Source organism: Callorhinus ursinus, unplaced genomic scaffold, assembly GCF_003265705.2.
Source record: "Callorhinus ursinus isolate GAN/ISIS: 27379988/994484 unplaced genomic scaffold, GSC_fseal_2.0 scaffold10, whole genome shotgun sequence".
Taxonomy (NCBI): Eukaryota; Metazoa; Chordata; class Mammalia; order Carnivora; family Otariidae; genus Callorhinus; species Callorhinus ursinus.
The window spans coordinates 25,659,493-25,675,109 of NW_027397072.1; the positions used below are offsets into that span (position 1 = coordinate 25,659,493).

At 51.9% G+C, this 15,617-nt stretch overlaps 1 protein-coding gene and 1 pseudogene across 3 annotated transcripts in view; both read right to left on the reverse strand.

The window, feature by feature from the left end:
* GALNT14 (polypeptide N-acetylgalactosaminyltransferase 14) overlaps positions 1-15,617 on the reverse strand; it is a 209,009-nt gene that overhangs the window by 71,019 nt on the left and 122,373 nt on the right. For all 3 annotated transcript variants that reach the window (XM_073897220.1, XM_025867601.2, XM_025867599.2), the window contains exon 2: positions 3,721-3,890. In XM_073897220.1, the coding sequence (XP_073753321.1) occupies positions 3,721-3,890 (170 nt within the window). The remainder of the gene's footprint in view (positions 1-3,720; positions 3,891-15,617) is intronic.
* On the reverse strand, positions 9,080-9,989 carry LOC112820614 (small ribosomal subunit protein eS4-like; annotated as a pseudogene).

Below are 15,617 nucleotides of genomic sequence, written 5' to 3' on the forward strand. Positions count from 1 at the left end.
GCGCATGGGAAGGCTCCGTTGTCAACCCCAAAGGGTGAATGTGCAGGGGATCCATTCGAAACCACAGGTACTCACTTTCTAAACTAGCCTGGGTGTGGACATCACTCACTGCCCCTCCACCCCCATAAAGCCTGGGAATGGGGAGTTCCAAGCCTGCCTCCTCGCCTTGGTCACCCTACTCTCCTGGTAAACCCAGCCACCTCCACAAAATGCCTTGGGCTCCCTGGCACAGAGGACCGAGATAACAATGTGACAGTTCCATTCCACATGGGGAAATGAAGCCCCCGGCCTCTGTGGGGCTGCTTTCCCTCGGTGCCGGGCCACGACATGCTGGGAAGGCTTCTGTAACTGCCAATGCACCTGGCTTTTCCATCGGCCCAGCTGCCTGTCGGGTGAAAACTCCCACAGCCTTGTCCCCTTCCCGCCACCCGCTGCCTCCTCCAGCCTCACGGCATCTTTGGATTCCTGAGCGATGCCCCCCAACACCCGCCTCCCAGCAGCGCGTGCTCTAATGCTCAGCTAATAGTTCTGTCTCAGGCGCTTGTCCACACGCGTCCTATAAATCAGAATCCAATTACGGTGGTAAGAAAATTGGAAGCAAATTTAATAAGCTCAGGCCACTCCCCCATGCTGTTTCTTCACTCTTATCTTCCCAGTAATGAGAACTCCTTTCATAGACTCCGTTCTCCTGCCTCCTCATCCAAAGTGCCCTAGGATGGAGGGAGTGGAGGAAGGCGGCTGCTTCTCCGCCCTCTTTGCCTCTTTGTATGAAAGGCAGATGGGGGAAAGTAGTCAAGAGTCTTTGCAGATTTGCTCTCCCTCTCCTTTGTTCAACAAATGTTCTTGAAATTCTGTCACACATCAGATGCTGTACTAGGTGCCAGAAAAGATGTCCACCCCCCCCCCCCGCCAGAGGGCGGAAGGCCTCGTCCCGTTGCTGGGGCTCATAATGCACTTTGATGTTTCAGTCTTGAGAACTCAGGTAACAGGCGGGGCTGGCTCTACAGCAGGGGCTCGCTCTCACTGCAACTCGCCCCTCCGGAGACGTCGGCAGTGTCACAACATGGGCAGCGCCACTAGCATTTAGTGGGTGGAAGCCAGAGAGGCTGCCCAGTAACCTACAATGCGCAGGACAGCCCTCACAGCAAACTGTGATCCCCAAATGCCAGCCACTGACTGAATCCCTGGGCGACAGGAGATGGGTCACCAGCAGCCACAGCTGGTTGGAGCTGGGGTCAGCAGGGCCCAAGAAGGGCCCCAGGGCTCCGTCAGCCCAGGCCGGCTGGCCCCAGGCATTACATTGGGAGGAAGTCAGGATACAGGGAGGCTGGAATCATAGGATGAAGGGACTTAGCTGTTCGTTTTAACCTCACGGACACCGATTCCCTGAGAGGAAAGGGCTGGAAGGAGGAGATCCTGCAGACAGAAGGTCAACCCCCAGTGGGGCCCATGGGAGGGAAGCACACTGGGCTGCGCTGGCAGTCTCTGGAACTCTCGTTAGCGCAAGAGTGATCTGTGCACAGGGTCAGCCCCATACCACACTCAGCCTGGACATGGCTGATCCGATTGTTCGCCTCTGCTGGTGCCAGCCTGGGGCTCTGCACACGGTCGGGGCTCGACAGCCCTGCCACGGCTGCCTGGTCCCGTGCGCCTGCCCTCGTTCCCAATCCCCCGTCCTCTCCTCTTCCTGCTCTTTCGGATCAGGAGCCACAGATCTGAAATTCTCTAAGTCACACAATCCCAGCTCCCACAGGGCAAGGTTAGTGCCCGGAGGCAGACATATGGCTGATGGACTTTTCCTTTTTGTCTTCCCAAAGGGGGCCTTAGATTGCATCTAAATCCTCTCTGCCCCTCTTGCTCCCTGGCAGCAGATCACACTTACCTGATAGATACAACACACTCGGAGAGGGCCCCGAACAGGACCTGGTAAACTCCGATCCTTGGGGACGGTCTCGGTTCCCCCCCCCCACAACCCACACATATGTCCAGCCCTCGTAAACCACTTTCATTTCGGCCTCTCAGATCACAGACGAGGGTGAACGCAGAAATCCGTCCTGCTCAGGGTGCCCCCTCGAAGCGGCCTGCTCAGTGAATCCCCCACTCCATGCCTCCCTTCTGCGGGCGGGAGCAGAACTCACACCCAGATGCACTGGTCTCTTTCCTGGCCGGGAGGCGGCCCTTCGTCCTTTTGGAGGGTCTCACCATCTGGACTCAGGACAAGGGCGGGACCACCACCTGAGACCAGGGGGGGCTTCTCAGCCTTCCTCCCTGTTCCGCCTGTCGTCTCTGCTCAGGGAAATAAAATTACCTAATTCCTTTTTAAAGGTTTTATTTATTTATTTGAGAGAAAGAGCACGAGTGGGAGGGGAGAGGGCCAGAGGGAGAGGGAGAAGCAGATTCTCCGCTGAGCAGAGAGCCCGACACGGGGCTTGATCCCAGGACCCCAAGATCATGACCTGAGCCGAAGTCCGATGCTTAACCGAGAGAGCCACCCAGGCGCCCCCAAATTACCCAATTTTTAACAAAAATTCTATCAGATGCCAAGGACCAGGATAAGTGCAGGGGAATTTTGATAGCAATATTACAAGACTCTGACTTGAAGAGGCTTTCAGGCCAGCAGCAGGGAGTGTTCGAGGTATAGCCAGTGCCCCAGATCTCTGGCTGTGGGGGATTTCCTGCTGCTCAGAAGTGTTCAGTTTGCAGACTCTTGCAGTCTTCTTCTGAAGACTTCTTCTGAAGCCACAGATGCCTTATAGCTCATGGCCCTGGCATCACTTCTATAGGGAAACCGGCTCCTTTTACGAACGATGGTGATTAACATGAGCTCCTCCATGGGATGCGTGCTATGTAAGTCAAGGTTTCTGAGTTTGTACATACAGCCTAGTTGAGGAAACTGAGTCCACCCCCCTTTACAGACTGACAACTTAAGCACCACCAAGTTGACCAACGTCATAAGTCATGAGAATTCTTACCGCCCTGCTCATAAACCGCAGTGTCCACAAACGGGTACCCACGGACCCAAAGACAGAACGCTAAGAAGCTAACACCAGTCCCCCAGCCTCTCAATTTAACAATGCCTTCAAGCCCCTCCACCCCAAACATGCCAGTCTGCTATTTGGAGCTGGTGCCAAGTGAATTTCCTGCAGCAGACAGAAACACACCCCAGTGCGCCTTTGGTGCAGCTGGGCCTCCCAGTTGTAGGCAGGGAGGCCAGCACGGAGGAGCTGGGGTTGAGACAGACCTGCTTACTCAGGCCTCACGAGGAAGCAAAGGCCTGCTCTGACTCTAGGAAGGATTGGTAATGAGGCAACGTGCCTGGGCTGCCTGAGGAAATGAGCCCTCCCACCAACCTGACTTCCCAGGGGTCTGCCCATCCTGCCCTCCCTCCGTTTGAAAGCCACGCCAGGCCTGGCCGTGGGAATCTGCCAGGGAAACCAGGCCCAGGCTATAGGGTCTTTAGTGCTCCATGATTTCAGGGTGACCACCAGGTGAGGGGGCCAGGTGCAGGCGGAGGGGCCTCCCACATTCTCCCTGGAGGTGCCTGGGGATGGCTCACAGTAATGAGCGGTGCAGACAGCGTCAGCTACCATCCGGCCGGCAGCAGACAGTGCGTGCCTGCCCTAATCCATGGCCTGGGCCCTGCCCGAATCAAGCCTGCCCTTGCTCTGTCATGACCACAGGGAACGGGAGAAAGTAACAAGTGGGAGCGGTCACACATACCTCAGATGGCGGGTGTCGGGGACCGCCCGGCTGCTGGAGATCCGCTCGCTCTCCCGCTGGTTGAAAGCATACAGCTTATAGGGATCGTCACCGACGCGCCACTTTTTGGCATTCAGATACTGCCGCTCATCAAACTGGTCCCATGGGTCTTCCCAGTCGGCATCCAAAGTCTGCGGAGCACAGATGGGAAGTCAGGGAGAACAGCTCCCGGCCCTCCCCAGCCTTCTCTGTCTGTCGCTGCCCAACTGCAGAGAATAGGTTTGTCCCGGCAAAGTTTTTGCCCAAGGATGGGGCCAGAGGGAAGAGGTTAATAAAACCACCAGCAGCAACAATAACACACGGAGTGACACAATGAGGGTAGCTGCCTTTTATGGAGTGCTATGTACAAGGCGCTGTGCGGAGAACCTCTACTCCCTTCCCCGGGAGTCCCAGGAGGCGGGCAGTGCTCATGGTCTGAGGATGAACACAAGAAAACAGCCTCCACAGGCCAAGGACTTTGCTCAGGATCCCACCTTTAGGAAGCTGGCAGGCCTGGAACTTGGGTTCTAGGATCCTGAGCCCACAGGCCTCCTCGCCAAGGCACTCTGACAACACCTGGCTGAAAAGGGCCAGCACTGAAGCTGGAACGTAGCAGGTAGAACGACTGTATGACCGTCACTGCGCCCTCTGCCATAGGAAGAGCTGGGAGGTAGGCGATCCATCTGTAATAGTGTGCTCCCCACCGGATAGACACCTGTGTGTTCCCTTCTTCCTCCAACCCAGGAATCTGTGATTATTTTTTTTTAAGATTATTTATTTATTTGAGAGAGAAAGAGCATGTGGAGGGGGTGGGGGAGAGGGAGAGAGAGAGAATCTCGAGCAGACTCTGTACTGGGTGTGGAGCCTGATGAGGGGCTCCATCCCTGAGATCATGACCTGAGCCAAAACCAAGAGTCGGACACTTAACCGACTGAGCCACAGAGGCCCCCCTAAATCTGTGATTATTTTTAAGAAGCATCAATGCAGGAACAAGTAATATCCTCACCATATGTGGAGACAGCACTTTCGAATGTGTAAGGTAGCTTCTGTATTCATGATCTTGTTCCCTTCTCCCCAGACTCTCTGTGCTGAGCTGGGAAGACAAGCTCTCACCCAAGTTCTGGGCTTGTCTGCACGGGTGCGACAGTGGCCGAGCCCAAAGCAGAGCTCAGGCTCCTGGGCCGTCCGGTGCCTTCGCACAGCAGAGAAGGCGAGGGTGTTTATATAGGGAAGGCATGGCTCATGCTCAGAGCCATGCTGCCTCCTCTGCCCTGCCCACACCAGCTCAGCAGCCAGGCAGAGGCTCTCCGCACAGCCGGCCGGAGCTGTGGGCTTCAGAGCCTCCGCACGCTGGATGCTTCCCTCGATGGCCCCTACCCAGCGGATGCGGGCACTTTCACCCCGAGGGGAGAGCCACTCCCCTTTGATGAACTTTCAGCTTCATCAAAGCAAAAAGAACTCCGTATCTCTGGGAAAAACCTATTGACCAGGCTCTGCCCTAGAATGTGAGGGCCGGGGCCCTGGGGCTAGAAACGTCCCCAAGGATGAGATGCTCACTCATGTGTTACTGACCCCTAGTCACTGTGCAAATATGAAAAGCTGCCCGGACACCACCCCTCCCGCCGCTGACCAGGATACCCTCCTGGACATGGGGAACATGATAGGAAGGCCCAGGGCAGGCCCCGCAGATGGCAGGACGGGTGCTCCACCCACAGAGGACTCCAAGGGGTGGTTCACCAGTGTGCACATTTATCTCACGCACCACTCGATCTTATCTGGTAATTGATCTGCCTCTCTCTCTCTCTCTGTTATCTCCTTTTGAAACAGCATTCTCTTGCTAATAGCACAAAATGAACCTTTGGAAATCAGCGATTTTTATCCAATAATTGATTTTATGAATGTCCGGGGATACTGCTGCTACACAGGGGGCGGTGTGTAACCTCCCCCCGCCCCCGCCACCAGCCTGTGCTGTGCAATGTCACAGCCTGACAGCTGTCACCCATGCTTGGAACATCACCACAGGGTGACCCTGACATCAAGGGGCCTTGTACCATCTCCCACTGGCTCATTCCCAAATAGATTCATTGCAGTTCTCTCAGTCAGTGGTGAGCTCCTACAGTGCTCTGTGCTATGGAGGAGAGATGCAGAGATGGAAGGTCCTAGCCCTCAAGGGGGTTGCAAGGTGGCAGAGAGACATGCATGAAGACACCTAGAACACCTATACCAGAGGAGTGAGGGAAATGGGAAGGGCTACCTGGAAGAGGTGTCAGATCAGTTTGTGCTTGAAAGATGAGCAGGGAGTTTGCTTTGCTTAGGAGGAAATGGGAAGGGAAATACATGTATACGTGTGTAGTGAAAACCCAGATAAAAAGCAGGAAGACCCGGAGGAGGGAGAATCTGTTCAGGACGCAGCCAGCTCAGGAACGGGGCGGCCAGAGCGTGGGCTGCAAAGAGTCTGTGAGTGAAAGAGAACTCTGGAACACAGCTGGGTCTGTATGAAGCAGCTCAAGTGGAAGGGTTTCTGGCCACACGTGCAGGATGAAGTGGAGGGAAGAGGCTGCCGCAAGAAGCCCAGCTGGGAGGGGAGCTCAGGGACTGAACCTGGTGGGAAGGGAGGCCTGAATGGGGAGGTTCCATGAATCAGCTGGAGAAGCAGATGGAGGGGCAGGCCCTGGAGACAGGCTGGAGAAAGGGCAGGTAAAGACCTCTTGGCCTCATCCCTTACTCTCTATTCACACCAGACCAGGCCCAGGGCCAAGAGGGCATAAGGCCGGGTTGTTTGCTCAGCCTGGCAATCACCACCCTATGGGCAGCAAAGCATCCCTGGCAGAATCCGCCTCCTTCAGGACAGGGCCATGGGAACTCAGCTGGGATTCTGAACCCCAGAAAGTCCAGAGCCTGAGTAACAGCCTGGCTGGTGAGAAAAACTGAACAGTCAAAGCCTCCTTGGAGGGGACCGCGCCCTCCGATGGTCACGTGCACAGAGCAGGTTCACACTTCGCTGCACTGAGATCCACTGGGGGCAACCCCCTGTCCTGGGAGCTTGGTTTTCCTACAACAATATCTGGATGTATTGAATAATAGTGATGCTGTGTTTAAAATATAAACGCTACCATCTGAATAACAATTTCTATTTTACAAGGCTGCTTGCACATATTGCCACAGAATACACACATAACCCATCTGTACGGGGAGGAATCGGCAGAGAGGAGAGCTGGCTGGCTTGCCCAAGCTTGATGGCTAGAAAGGGGCTACTGAGCGAATCCTTCCCAGAACCTCGCAACGCCTCTGTCTTACCACGGAAACCAGGAAACCAATCGGGGGCACGTCCTCTGCTGAGAGCGAGTGGACAAAGGAGCGAGGTGGGGGCCATGCCCACAGGAAGGACCAGCCACTCTTTCCCTGCCGGTCCCCGGATTAAAGTGGCTGTGGCCCTCCCAGGATTTCTGAAGGGCCCCAGACTCCCCCAGGTATTTCCAGTACTAATCTGGAGTTGGCTTCCAAGCTCTTCAATTCATGAGGCCCCATATTCAGGCTCCGAGAGCCCAGAGGGCGGCACATGGTCCCCATGCTTTGGATTCCTTGCTTCCTGGCTCCTGTGACCATCCGGGGCAGGGCCTGAACATGCACGTGCAGCTTCGCAGACTTTCCCGTTCCGGGAAGTGATGACACTGCTCTCCCAAATGAGAATGCACACCCAGGAACCCACACAAGGTCCCACCCCAGGCCTCGGCCCCCTCCTGTGTGGCGCCCCCCAACACCCACGGCCCCCAAGCAAGGTCTCACTTGACTCTCTGACCAGAATTTACTCAATCTAGAGTGTGTGCGTTTCCAACCGTAAGCACCACGCCACGCACAGAAAACCAAGACAATCTTTTCAACAGAATCTATCTGATTACATCTGCCAAAGCCCGGCTTAAATAATGGGGCGCCAAAAATGAATGCTCAGAAGCACATCTGAGCGGCTTCATTTCTTTCCTCCCACTGTGCTTTCAGGAGATGCCACAAGTCCCCTTTCCTCCGACCTTCCCTGGCCTGTTCCTCTCATTTCTCTTTCACGCTGACTATTGGGCTCTAATGCTATTAGAGCTCATTATGGGGCTCTCTATGATTTTAATGTGTTTGTCCCCCTCTCTTCTTTCCCCAGCTACTACTTCTCTCATTGCCTTAAGTCTCTTCTTCCCCCCCCCCGCCCCCATTAGAATGAGAAAGTCTCTATCCCTTGAAGAAAGTTCTTTCCTACCCTGAACTCTGCTGATCCTTAATAACACTTCCAAACTTACCCTATGACAAAACAACACTTTGTGAGTACCTACCACGTGTCATAAACATTTACATCTAATCCTCACAATCACAGAGGCCAAGTTTGCCATTCCCATTTTACAACTGGAGAAACCAAGGCAGAGAGAGATCAGGTGACTTGCCCAATGTCACACAGGTGGTAGGCGCTCCAGCCAGGGTTTGAACCCATGGAGCCTGGCTCCACTCCCATGCTTCCGACCGTGAGATGACACTGCCTTTCCAGAGCCTCCCTGCCATTTCCTTGAGCCACCTTCAAGGACTATCTATGTGTTCCCCATCATTTTTCTCAGCCAGCTTCTCTCTCTGCATAGGGATCTCCCTCCTCAGAGGATCTCTGTGTCCCCTTCACCATCACCCCACCGACCATCACCCCACCGGTCCATCACTCTCCTTCCTGGGTACCCAGTCTTCCCCCAGCCAGGGCAGGGAGGGCACAACTCTGCAGGCAGATTTCTTTAGGAAGGTTGGAAGATGCCAGGCTAACACACAGGAGGTCAGAATTATAAACAATGATAGAACTTATTATTTAAGGATGACAGAATTCAACTACCCATCCAATGTCTGACACTCCAGCATAACATTCCAGTGTCCAATGGACATCCCTCCTAGGTCCAGCCAGGGACACAGAGGTCCCAAGGAGCCCACCCCAAAATTCAAAGGCCTGCAACTTCTAGAAGTTTCCTTCTAATATTAAACCAGAATCTGTCTCCTCTCAGAAGCAAATGTAAATCCTATTTGGAGAAAAACATCTCCAATTTAGATCCTCAGGATTTCCACAAAGCTCACTGAAAGGTGAAATCACAATGAAAAAAAAAAAAAAGGTCAGGGGCACCTGGGTGGCTCAGTGTGTCGGGCGTCCAACTCTTGGTTTTGGCTCAGGTCTGATCTCAGTGTCCTGATCTCAGGGTTGTGAGATTGAGCCCCACATTGGGCTCCGTACCCAGCACGAGTCTGCTTGCGTCTCTCTCTCCCTCTCCCTCTGCCCCTCCCCACTGCACTCTCTCTCTCTCTAAAATAAGTGAAATAAACCTTTTTTTTTTCATCGTGCTGTATGACCTTTAATTAAGTATACATAATGTCTTCCAGTCACGTCACCTAGGGGCCATTTTACCCGCTGCTCTGTTTGGCAGCCAGTCTCTTGTCTCTCTCTTCAGCGATGGTGAGGCGGATACCCTTTCCACGGGGAAGAGAAATCCACGGTTTGTTGCCTTTGCCAATAACAAAAATGTTGGAGAGTCGGGTGGCAAAGCCGTTGCCATTGGCATCTTTCACGTGAACCACATCAAACGAACCAGGATGTCTCTCTCTGTCGGTGATCACACCAATTCTTCCCAGGTTGGCACCCCCAGTCACCATACACAGATCACCAGTATCAAACTTGATGAAATCAGTCATCTTTCCAGTCTCCAAATCGGTCTGAATGGTGTCCTTCACCTCGATGAGGGCATCAAGATGGCGGACGGTGCGTGCATCATGAGTCACCAGGTGAGGGATTCCTTTTGTCCCCACAAAGATCTTTCGCACTTTGCACAACTTATACTTGCCCTCCTCAAGTGTTATCCGATGAACAGCAAAGCTACCCTTGGTGTCCTAGATCAGATGGAAATTCTCCCCAGTCTTGTCAGTGCTGATGACATCCATAAAAGCAGCAGGGTAGGTTATATCAGTTCGGACCTTGCCATCAGTCTTACTAAAACGCTGCAGACAGATCTTCTTGACTTCATCTCCTGTTAGGGCATGCTTAAGTCTGTTCCTTAGGAAAGTGATGAGAGGGAGACATTCTCTCAGCTTATGGGGACCAGTAGATGGGCGAGGAGCAAACACACCAGTCAGTTTATCCAGCATCCAGTGCTTTGGAGCTGCTACACGCTTCAGATGCTTCTTGGGACCACGAGCCATGGCTGCGCTGGGAACGAAAACAGACCCGCCTCCTTCCGGTACCCGAGAAAAGAGGCGAAATAAATCTTTTTTTAAAAAATGATCAGAGAAGGAATCTCTCACTAAGTGAGAGTTAGTGGAAACTATAAATAACAGATTTAGATCTTCCAAAGACTTCAGATGCAGGAATTACAGATACAAAAGAAAGCATAACTGGAGATAAAACGGTTAAAATATGGAATAAAAAATTAGCGAAGAACAAAAGTTCACTGAAAAAGAATTGAGCATCACTTTTAGAAATGAAAAAGTATAATAATGATTGACAGTCAGTATCAAACAGGCCAAACAGAAGAGTTTACTCTTATCTACAAAGCTTTTTCACTGGAATGCTGCATTTGTATTATCCCTGTGAGATAGGCAAGCCAGTTGTGTTGTTCCCATTTCACAGGTGAGAAAACTGAGGGTCAAGGAAGCAAAAGAGCCTGCTTAAGACTGCAGAGATAGTGAGTCCACTACTGAGACTCTAACCCAGGCCTTCTGGCTTCAAAGCTCGCGTTGCTTCAACATCACCAGGAGCTTCATTCATCCAGGACCACTTTTTATCCCCTTGCTGGATGGTCATAAACAAGTAGAAGTATCTGTTCACCCCAGTATTATTCTAATGTCCACCCAGCTGGGGATGGGCCTTATTTTTCCAAGGGCCAGTCCAGGCAGTGAAGAGGACAGCACCATCGCTATGTAAGTCCTGCCCAGAGTGAACGGGCTGGGAAAAGAATGACCCTGAGAATGGACTCCTCACCGCCCCCCCCCACGGCGTGTAAGACAAACTCCAACAAAGAAGGAAGGGCCAGCCAGCCCTTCCCTCGCTCACCTGGGCTCATGGCAAAGAAAAGAGCTGGAAAATCCTTTTCCCTCATCTAGGGACAGCACATCAATTACGGATTATTAGATAAGATCTTCATTTTAATATTTCCACCATGTATTATCACCTCTTCCTCTCACTGGAATTCTGTCTTGGGAGTTATTTAACTGATGTGCAGAAATCTAAATTTAATTTATTATGATCTAACTCACTTTAGAAGCCAAATTACCCTGCACTGGAGAAGGATCAAGTCAATATCCCACTTGGCTTTCTATTTATCTTCTGCAGGGTTTTCTCTCCTTCTCTTCAGTATTCATTTCATCTCGGGTGCTGGTAATAAATTTAAATTTTCCTCAGAATTAGGCAATTGCTCCTTTAATGCTGTGGTTTAATGGTTAGTATTAATTATATGAAAGTCACTCCTTAAAGAATTTAGGAGTGGAATGGGCATATAATGGAGGGGAAAGGCTATTTCCCGGACCAAATGAGGTAGCATGTAATCCGCAGGGTTGAGTTGACTCTTCTAGTCTAGCTCCTTCCATTTCTTCCCTACTTTCCTTTCACCCGCCACCCTCGCCCTCGAGCCAGGCGCCTACCAAATGGGTCTGGTGGGAGCTGTTTGCTATGGTTTCTCTGTGCCCCTGGAAGTTTTGTCAGCCCGGATGCCATGCCTAGAACCCTCTCTAGGGTTCTCCAGTTAGTGTCACTGAGGCTCTGACAGCAAAAGCCACCACCACCCAGCTCTCTCCTCCCTGCCACTGCCCCAACATACACACCCCACCTGTATCCCAACTGCACACCACACGCAAATAAGGCTCTGGTGGAGGTTTCGAGCTTTCTGGAAGAGGAGAAGTTCTGATAATTATTATAATTGCCTAAAAACTCCAACTGTGAAATATAATATGATTAATGGAATGGACAGCAGCCCAGGTTTGTTTCTGGGAGAGAAAACAAAACAAAACAAAACAAACTCACACAATGTGGACCTTCTTTGGAGATTAATTTGCTTACTAATTAGCATGAGAGGGAGGTACCCAGGAAGTTTAAGTCTGCGTGAGTGGGAAGAGGGTCTGGCTCCCCCGCAGGTGCCAGGGTGCGTGAGCAAGGCCGGTATGTCTGCTCTCCTCCTACCCAAAGCCCTATAAATTCCACCACCAAAGAAAGACTAAACCCAGAGCTCCTGTATGTGGACAGGCATCTCAAATAACTTGCAGCTTGCTTAAAGAATCCCTCCCAATTGCTGGTGGGCATGAGGACTGAGTGAGAGCTGGCCCTACCCATAGCATTCATCTCTGCATCCTCTTCTTTGTGTTCAAAGACTAGAGCAGAAGCCTCCTCCTTCCAGGTCTGGAATCCAGAGAGCAAGAGATCAGGAGGGGAGGGAGCCAGGTACTCCCACAGGGCTCAGGAGAGAGAGGATGTGGTGGATCGCACAGTGACACAGATGGGTTTGCCCCCAACCAGGAGGCTGATGCTGGAAGAGAAAATGCACCAAGAGATGGAAGCGTGCCCAGGAGAGACTGAGCAGAGAATCTGGACTTAGGACGAGCAGAGCCGGAAGTGGCTTGGGAAGGGAAGCCTCCAGCTGGACAGAACAAGAGAAGCAACACTCTGTCTCCGGCGTGGACAGTGAGTCATCTTGGGTGCATGGTCACCTCATCAGCCTGAGGGCGGGCCTGCAAGGGGGACGCTGCAGCCATCTTTCAACATGGCCACGGTGGCCTCCCGCAGGACTGAGACGGGGCCTCAAGGTCAGGGCTTCACCCCATGGGAAGCAAGTTCTAGAAAGAAAGAATAAAGCACTAAAAACAAGATTTGCATTTCTCAGTGACAGAAGCAATCTCTCCCCCAAAGTCAGACTCCTCTCCCCATCCCTTGCCCTAACAGGGCTGTGAAATATCTCCAAGCATCCTCAGAAAGCTCTTTTGCCTCAAGGAGCGGCTATGGAGCCAAGCAATTATCAAGGGGCCCTACTGAACCAAGGTAATCAAGCAGGGGTCACAAATGAACAAGTCTTCAGGGTCACTGAGAACAGAAATGCCAGTGTAATACCTTGTACGTGCCGCACAAAACCTACCTACTTAACACTCTTTAAATCTCCCCTTTGGGTGAGATTTGGCCTGAAGGCCACAGAATTGTGGGGCAGTAATGGAATAACAGGAGAAAGGTAAAGAAAGATAAAGGAGGGAAGGGTGACCAGAAGGGAAGGGTGCTTGCACCACAGGTTACACTTCTGGACTTCTTTTCTCCTTTAAGGGGCCCCTTGTATATTTCAACCCGATTTCCCCGGACAGAATTGCAGCCGCCAGAGTGTTTGTGTGTGGGAAAGTGGAGGTGGGCAGAGAAGGGGGAGCACTGCACCAGGGATGACCCTATAATCCTTCTCTGCCGTTCCTTTGATGTCATGAAGAGATCGCAAGTCAGGAAAAGCTGGGTCCGGAGCCTGGCTCTGCTCCACACGTCCTTTCAACTGCTTGTGGTCAGTTTCTCCCTCCATCCTGAGGGTAGGACTAATCTTTACCCCACGCAACTTTACAGGCAGAAATGAGATAACGGCCTGAAAAACTGCTTGGCAAAACATAATGCGTATGTAACATATTATTATTGTCAACATTGCTCCAGTTACTATTATTTCTTTGGGGGACTGAATGCTAATGGAGAGAAAAAGCCATTTATAGTCAGCCAATTTATGTTTAGCTTCGTCCTTCCTTGTGGCAGAAATGGGGTCTCTGACAGCAACCACAGGCGACCGGCTGTATGCATCACCAGGCTCACCAGGCTGTCCGCTGGGATGAAAGCACTAGGTCATTACCAACGCCGATATGTCCTGGGACTCGGCAGGGTGGGTCTAGCCAAAAGTTCCATCTCAAACATGGGTTTGAGCTCAGGGCTATGCAAATGATAAGACAGAAAACTATTTTAAGAAGTGTAATAGCTAAGGGTTCCCTTTAGCTTAGAAGGGTATAAACGGAGCTTTGCAAGACCTCTGAGTTAACCCCCTTTCTACAGGTGTGGAAGTGGGAACTGGAGCCAGCACAGAACGATGTGGGCGATTCTGGGGAGAGACCTGGGGAATCTCGGGTGTAAGGTCAGAAGCCTGAGCCTGCTTGACACCCCAAGTCTCCCCTCAGGCCAAGGAACCTGGTCACCAGGGCTCTCTGCTCAACTGCGGGCCCATTTCCTCCACTGGACACATCAGCCCCAGAGGGTCTTCTCCAGGCCTCCTGGGACTTGGCTTCTGAGGGCTGGAATGGCCAGTCCTATAGCTATACGCCCAAGGAATGTGTTTAGAAAGGTTTGCAGCTTCCCCAAATCTCCTTCTAGGTTCCGCCCAGGCAAAGGTGACCTTGGAGAAATCAAGATGGAGACAGCTATGGGAAGCCAGGGAGAAGGGCTGACTTGAGAAGGGGATCAATTCTCACACCGGACGCAGCTCAGAAGACCCACAGCTAATAGTCTGTAATGTTTACTGTGCACCAGGCTCTGTCCTAAAATCATCCCACACTCAGGACAAACCCGAAGCAGGTGCTATTACGAACCCTAGGTTACTAAAGGGGAAACTGAGGTTTGAGAGTCTAAAGGGACTTGGCCAAGTAAGTGGAGATGCTGGGATGAAGCCCAGACAGGTGGGCTCTGTTGGGTCCTTAAGTGGGACGTGTGATGGCAGGGGGTCACTGGCGGAGTGGCTGCTAACCTGGCACCTGCCTGGAGAGGGACGAGGAGGGAGGTGGGAAGAGGGATCCCACCCTATCAGTCCTACACTTTCTGCCAGGTTAGCCTGGAAACACCTCTCCTAATCTGCACGCTAAACTGCATTCTGGCTAGAAAAGGAGTTTCAGGCTCAAGTATCCCCTAAGCCCTGTCATTCATTCCCCAAAGGTGACATTAGCAAGAAGCCTCAAGCTCTCGGCTAAGGAGAATTTGTTCCCTTCTCTTGCACGCCTCCGATATGTGCAGGCTAGATCTCCCCAGATACTGTGTGCAGCGAGGGCCCAGAGCTTAGTGCATCTTCTATCTGCTCTGTAAATAAGGTGACATCCAGATACCCTCTAGCTTCCTCAAAACTAGGTCAGCTGCTGAATATGTAGGTGTGGGATTGGAGTGAATGACTTTGAAATGACTTTATCTGGCAGGACCCCACAGGGGGCCGCTGGCTGGCTTTTATGAAAGGGGCTCTTTTTATGTCAAAAGCAGACCCAGAGTACCCAGACAGCTTGCCTGCTGAATCTGGGTGAGGGTGGGAGGCCTGCCTCAGCCAAGGGCAAACTGAGTGATGCAGGTGACACAGCAAGTGAGAATCGCAATGGGCTGAAAAACAGAACGTCCCGAGCCTGTCCTAAATCCTGGCCATCTTTACGACACAGTGGGAACGTGGTCCGCACCATGTCACAGGAACTATAAAAAGGGGGTTTAGGATGCACTTGCTTGTAAGCAAGACCTCCATTTCCCTCGCTTAGGAAGCACCAATAATTGCTCCCCCAGATGACATGCTTGTCACCAACCATTCTTGTCCATTCATCAGAGTGCCTGGGGCCTGATCCCTTCTGCAGGTGAGCCCTGGACTGTGAGGGGGTGGAAAGTGCCAGAGCGCTATTTAAAACCCCTCCCACACGCTAACTCTACTTCTTTTAATCCCCCATGGCCCCCTCTTCGCTTTTTCAGAATTAGGCACCCTCTCGCTTTAATCACATCCGGGACTCTATGGGAAACCAGATTTGCAATTCAGATACATTGGAAGAGATTAATTACTTGCCAGGGCTGTTTTGGTTTATGTTTTACTTTATAAGAGCACTCATTCACTTTATTTTATAAGAGCACTCATATATAACATTCCTCT